This window comes from Opisthorchis viverrini, assembly GCF_000715545.1.
Source record: "Opisthorchis viverrini unplaced genomic scaffold opera_v5_190, whole genome shotgun sequence".
Lineage (NCBI taxonomy): Eukaryota > Metazoa > Platyhelminthes > Trematoda > Opisthorchiida > Opisthorchiidae > Opisthorchis > Opisthorchis viverrini.
Genome location: NW_008751846.1, coordinates 84,189 through 91,342, shown reverse-complemented (window position 1 = coordinate 91,342; position 7,154 = coordinate 84,189). Strand labels below are relative to the sequence as shown.

Genomic DNA, 7,154 nt, shown 5'->3' with positions numbered 1-7,154 from the left:
GATCAGTGAGTCGCCTGAAACGCCCCGAAGAGCGTCTTGAAGTGTCGGATGCGACCATCGGATAACCTGTCTCCACAAGTTCAGCCAACATCCGTCGAAGGGACCTGGCTCCATCCACAAAACAGGCCATCGCACTGAACCTTGGGTGTATACTTCGACGCTAAAACGGCCATTTCTCTCGGTAGGCTACCCAAGTGCATAGGGTCAACGCTTCCAATTTACGCAGCTGACGTTGCCATAGCATAGCTGCCATGCCACACAGAGGAAGCAAGACGGCTTAAAGATTGCAAGGTTTCTGTTGAGGATACTATTCTCAGAAACTCTCTACCTTCGTATGTGCTAACAGCATTATCATTATATATGTATATGCATTGTTATTTTTCCGTCATTGCCTCTTATTCGCTTGTTGTTCGGAGCATTACACTTGTGTGCGAGGCTTCGTCCTCTTGCTATTTCGCTATACTAAGAGTCGGAATCAGACAACATAGCTGGGGAGAGCATATCATCACAGTCCGCGCACATTATCGTTACTCGCTACGTGATTGAAAGCCTAGACGGGAAAAGCTGAGGTGCCAAGGTTGTTTTCGATCCACGGACATTCCGGTCGGTAAGTCCACACCTTAACCAATAAGGTATCGCAAGCTCCAGAAAACTAACCTTGAATAATCAGATCGAGGACTTCGGAGGCTGAACCGTTAGTGCTTGGTACACGCCAACCAACGTTATCCCCGAGATTAATGGCACTCATGTTGATCGACTTCAGCTTCAAGGCGGGTTTTTGAAAGACCTGAATCAATTAAGGACCCATGCGGTGGGCTAGGCTTCTTGTTCTCAATGACATGACACAGAACTGTCAAGCTATCGGTGGTGCGCAAAACCAGGTAGTTTGTGCAACTGGTACGAAAGCACTGTCATTGGCTGTACTTCTCGGAGCTTCAGGAAGAACCACAAGGTCGTGATCCCACGCAATTTGATGGTTGCAGTAATTCGAAGGTTTACACTTCCAATGGCTAAACTGAAATATTTATCGAGCATAGCCGCGCCGGAAGTGAGGCATTATGCCGTTAACAGTCGAATAATTTGAAAAGTGGCACACAGATATACGAATGTATACGGATGTCACTAGCATACCACATTATACCATTACCTTAAGCGGTTATTGATTTACGTACCTCTAGTGAACGCAATTTGTCGCCTTTATGTTTCTCCATCTCCGCCCACTTCTTCCAGTACCCGTAACAGTATGGAAAGTGTTGGAAAAAGTCATCGAATGCTTTGCGCGCATGTTCGATGTTTTGCTAAAAATTGATACATAAGAATAGCATCCGTACTTGTTTCTCCACCAAATCCAATAACGCAGTCCATGCGCTGAATTCGGTTGGACTATCATGGGCCTTCTTCCAGAGCTTGGAGAACGAAACGGGGTAACGCATAGCAGTAAATTTCGCGGTCAAATACCGTGGCTAGATTCAGTTCAGAAAGTCTGCATAAGAGTAAGGATCGTAGTATTCGCACAATGGAGTTCAAACACGGAAAGCTAGGACGTGTCTTTGATGTGCTAAAAGAGACCGGCAATTGGGCTCAGAGAACGAGTCTAAACTTTTGAGCCCCATGTAGGCATCCTGGGGTATCACTGATGCTAAAAAGTACTTCACCAGACATTTTCCGTCGAGGCGTGATTCCCTCAGTGGACTGTAGAATTTGGTGAGCTGCAAAAATATATAAGTAGATTAGGATGTTTCTTGGTTAGAGAACATGCGCAAAAAATGCAACATTATGACACGAAACTTTTTAGTCCACTTGCAAGGGTTTTCCAGCTAAGAGTATTGTGCCACCAATGGACCTCTAAGAGCAGGAAGCGGATGGCTCACAGAATCGGGTCGGTAGGTGTCACGTCTGCTTATATTTGTTTTTATAGGCCAAAATAAAGCGAAGGAGCCTCTCCTATGGGGTTCTAGACCTTAGTTTGAAGCAATGCACTATGAAATTCGTCCCATTCAACCGATGATTTGACGCACTTCTGCCTCATTACACGCATACTTTCCAGATACTCTGTGGGACATACGCCAGACCACTTCTTGGATGGGAGAACAAAATTATCAGCTGAAGACGCAAGAAATACGTAACTCTCTTGAGTGTGTCCAACGGCATGCCATTAAAATTCATTGGTTGTGAAACTTTGCTCGGGTTACTAGATTTGGTCCTACTTGGTGTGAAACTTTGCTCGGGGTAATAAAATTGGCCCTCCTATTGCATCACCGCCTCCTAGGCAACCGAGTAATTACTTAGACCCTGTTTAAACAATGTTTGGAAGATTTTTCGTCGTTTCACCAACTGTTACGCCGCGAGGAGATGGTAACGATATCTTCGAGCCCACGACGCGCATTTCTACTGAGCAACAATTTTCCTGATATCAGACGAATAGTGCGTGGAATAACCATCCTCCAACCTTTGCTAACCCTCTATGCATTAGCCCTTTCAAGTCCCTCTTAGATGCCCTTTACGCTAGTCCTCGTGCTGGCTACTTCCCGCTAGGGACCTAAGGGGCGATGCTACATACTAATTTCCCTTGGAACTCCAGGGTGATCTACAGAATGTACAGGGCTTGATAAGTGCCACTGCTCCCGACAGTACCACCCCAGTAAAAATATTAGGTGGTTGTCCCCAAACGTGCAAACAGAGGACGCTCGAGTGGGGCACAGCAAGGACGTCGGTCGCCTCGGCGTTGTCCTACTGAACCTTCCATGTTATCTGCTGGGAACCTGCAAGCTAATCCCAAGGAATGTGTGCACATGCTAATTATTATTAACTAGTCACTGGACGCACGAGGCCACCAGCTCGACTGTTGGCACAGTTGGGCTTGTGGTCAAGCGTGACTGCAGTATACCCCAGTTGTAAGGCCATTCCCTCAGGCACTGACACACCAGAAAGGCTAAGAATAGCGGCCGGAAAATTCCAGCAAGCAAATTCCTATGTAAATGCACTTCTGCGCCCTCGAAGGGAGTAGTGCTAGTCAAGTCATTCATAAGAAGTTTTATTTGTTGTTACCAGAGTAGTCAAGATGAATTCTGATTTGTTGGGCCGTGACGCCAAATAATTAGGGTTTTCGTGCTTCATTCTGTGAACAGTACCCCTACAAGTCCACCAAAGGTACATTGAGATTGCGTAATTTAGCAAGGTGGCTTACTACACCAGTCATCAGGTTGTCAACCCCCTTGAATGCCCAACTGCATATTTCAAGTACGACTCTATTTTTTCTGAGTTCTGGGGCAGAAAATCTGCAGGCATTTAATCTTGCCGGAGAGGCTTGAAAAAGAACCCCTTGTTGATCTACGATACAGTGTACGGCAGATTGATTACTTGAACTACATTGCGCACGAGTGGAACCCTCGTCTGACTCAAGCTTGTGGGTTACATCTTAAACAGGTTCGATGCTGACCATCAGCGTTCTCTAGATATCTGCCATTCCGGATTGTGCATAAACAGGCCGCCTGAGTGTGATATACGTCCACTGGGCCCTCGAGATAGAAGGCATCAATGTGACGCAGCAAGTTTAAGTCGCGTATGCTGTTATGGCAACAGGAAGAAAACGTGTCCTGCGAACTGCTCCAACGAGCCATTCGGTTGGAGATTACTGAACATCGGCGGAGTGTTTATGGACGCGACATACAAATGTTATACGAGATGTGTGGTTCTGGACAGCTTTAGGCGCATGCTAACGGTGGATTATGATGTCGCAAGCGGAAGTGAATCTAACTACTCGAAACAGCGCAGCCGTTTTGTCCACCACGGAGATCCCGATTCGGTACTGCTTGCCCGTTGCCTCCATAGACAACGTGAATAGCCGCGAGCTGCTTGCTTTCCACAAAACTATTCATGAGCGGACGCCAGGTGTCAGTGCCATCCGTGACGGGTAAAGTTCGTATCATGTGTCAAAATAAAAAATGGATTTAATAGAACTGTTCTTCGCACGTGTTTTATAGATATACGGGACTAATGGAAAACGTCAAAATAAAGTAACATGCTGCATTCTTCCGAGACATACGTAGCTGTAGTGCGTTTCAACAGACTCCACAAATAAAGCGTGGTCGTACTAACGAATCTGCGCCAGGATGAATGATAACTCACCTGCCAAAACAGAAATCTATCGAACAGAGACATACCTAACGGAGCTGGTCGACGATTGCGGCTGTAACCGCAGATGTATGGACTAGCGAGGACATTTTCGGACTCACCGGCTACAAACCGTCCCGCCATTGATAACGGCTGTTCCTTTTTTAGCAAGGCGTTCCAGGCACCCAGCTTCCCTTCAGTAAGCCATGGACTGAAGGGGCGAACTGTCATGCAAAAATTTGGACACCCTATGGTAGTGAAGAAGATGGCAGGAGTTAGATAGGAGGGCGAAACCGGAATAAGCATCATTTCCAACTGGTTCCTCATCTAAAACTTCATCCACCTGGCTAGGACCAACAGATATCAACGGAGTTTCTGTAAAACGCAAACAATCCAAATCAAGCTATTTAGCATTGTACCGTACAACCGTTCACATTGTTTACATATATTCCTTTTATAGGTAGCAGTTCACGGCAGAACGGAACCATTAACAGTGAGTAATAAGCGTATCCGACCACTGCCAGCATATCGAACAACCACCAGTGTTCCACCATGAATTTGTTTCATATTGGCGTTGATTTCCCACAAACGCGTACATACAAACTCGAAGTACATTCTCTACGTCCCAACTGTTCGTGTTGTTCAAACCCTGGAGATTTTTTACGTGCATCATGCAGTCTTGTTGAGGTCGTCTCGATTGAGTAACGTCCATTTCTTTTTGGCAATGCCTAAACAGGAGAGCTCGTTAAACATTTACTAGTTATCAAATTCGTCTGTAAAACCTGCCTCGTTAATAGCGGATCACGCGTTGTTTTCCAAACGATGACATTCGAGGGACCCGGTCTGTAGTGCGAATGGATTCTCCTGAAGGAGGAGAGGCTGTTAGCTGCCTCAACAACTAGGATTTCGACCCTTATTTTGAAACACAAAGAGAGATACTAAGACACTATTCGAAGTAACCGTACCCACTGGCACCCTCCGCGTGATGTGAGTCGGACCGGAACTTTGTTTCATTTTCATATCGTCTTTTCTTGCTACAGTCCCTAAAAAGATTCGGATGGGAGCCAGCTAAGACCCATGAGCAATGGCCTCACTACACGTGCGGACCTAATCTGCTTCAAGCAGAAATAGAGAGAAAGTCATTGGTTCATTGTACCGATTCTGATCAGACGTGTTTGCTGTATAGACTGCGCCATGTTGAGGTGCTGAACACCTGTGAATCCGTAACGTCTACTCGAAGAATAGCTGCGGTCCTTGTTTATCGCATCAAACTTGGAACAAGGAAACCATACGCGCCAAACTAGGTCAGGTTCACGTAGCTCTATCGAGGTGTTATTTTTGGAGAACGCTGATTTTGCGGTGCCCAAACATCAAACACACGCAGTCTATAAAACCGATGAGTTAAGAACCAGACATATTTGGTGCGTTAGCTTCATACAGCTCACGAGCCAATCAAAACGAGTTGGGTTGTTGAGTAGGGGTTTTCAGACTTACTGAAACTGGTGTCGCCATGTACCCTGAGCCACGGTGGCACCTAAAGCCTCGTTCACACTTTCGGGCTGCACACTACATACTAGCGGAAACCTAGAATAAAAACCGAAGTACCACAACCGATCATCAGTCCTGGTACTTGGGTGGCTGTCATAAACTGTTGACGATCTTGGTGCTATGGATCTATCTTGGACCCCGGACGAAAACAGTGTCCTACATAAGTGAAGATGCATTCTTCTAGTGCAGCGTTTTGATCTTTATAGCAAGGTACGATTAGTTGGTTAATCTCGGTAGAACTGAAGTGTGTGCGTGTTGATTATGTCCCCGAGATTGAGGACGAAATGGAGAAGAGAGGAGAACGTTCAGCTGTAGCACCCTTCCGGTGCCTAGCTGTCATGCCACCCGAAGGAAGCACGAGGACTGGGATACTTCCAGGTCGCCCAAGCCTAGACAGGGAAAATCAAGAAGCAGAGGTCGGGTTCGAACCACGGACCTTCCGGTCAGTAAATTCGCGCTCTAATCACTTGGGCCACCTCGCCCCCCAGGGGACGAAATACTGGCGAGCTAGTTGCCGAGTTTGGCGAGTAGACACATGGACAGCAACCAATGTAAGCGGCCACAAAACCATATTTCGAAACACAAGAAATCTGTTGATTGTGTTCTCCCACTGTGATGTGTTCGACAGATGTCTTATTCCAGCCGATCAAGCCATCGTTATTGCGTTGGCCAGCTAGATACGACGGAATGATTTGGATAGGTATGCCAGAGTAGTGTGATTGTTGGGCGACTACATGAAGTAACAGGCCCCTCTGCCGACCACAATGAGAGCAGTGGGTAAGCATGTTAACTTCGTTTAATTGTACTAAACGGGAATCAGTTGAACATCAAAGAATCAACAACAGACCCGAAATACATAATCATGATCACTGGCCAATCGGAGTTGCGTAATTAAAATGCAGATGGTATTCCGGTGATGTAACACAGATACAGTTTACAAAACTGCACCCGCCTAATAGCTTTCGTCTGTGAAGCAAACCACGAGTTACCATGCAGTCACCCATAACAACAACAGAAAGCAACCAGCGGAAGAAGTCCAATGCATTCGGTTCAAAGGGAATGCCTCCCACGTAAAATAATTGGTATGTTCGTATTACTTTCTGAATCGCTGAGTAGTGTACTTGGTAAACTAGGGAGCTTCTTCGAGTCACGCAGAAGAATCCAAGCTTACGAAGTACACTGTTCTTCAGCGTTTAAACGTACTAAAATTCGTCCACCGATTGTTTCCCGATATTGGTAACCACTTGCAGACTGTGGGCATTTCGAATGCGCGTGAACTCGGAACTTGTTGCACGACAGTTTGTACGTATAATTAACATTATGAGTACTTCTATCAAACTCAGGGGGATGAAAGCAGAGGAGCTAGTGCGACACTACGGCGGCTTTTCACGTGAACACTCATACATTCTCTCGAACGCTATCCAATCGATTTACATTAAAACTCAAGACTCAGCAGGAAGACAATATATGATTCACTGGGCAAATTGTATGAC

At 46.1% G+C, this 7,154-nt stretch overlaps 1 protein-coding gene across 1 annotated transcript in view; it reads right to left on the bottom strand.

The window, feature by feature from the left end:
• Nucleotides 1–1,433, bottom strand: part of T265_07844 (hypothetical protein) — a gene marked incomplete at both ends in the record, with an annotated part of 24,519 nt that extends 23,086 nt beyond the window's left edge. Inside the window, 2 exons of the mRNA XM_009173484.1 lie at nucleotides 1,173–1,298; nucleotides 1,332–1,433. Of these exons, the coding sequence (XP_009171748.1) occupies nucleotides 1,173–1,298; nucleotides 1,332–1,433 (228 nt within the window). The remainder of the gene's footprint in view (nucleotides 1–1,172; nucleotides 1,299–1,331) is intronic.
• Nucleotides 1,434–7,154: the final 5,721 nt, after the last annotated feature.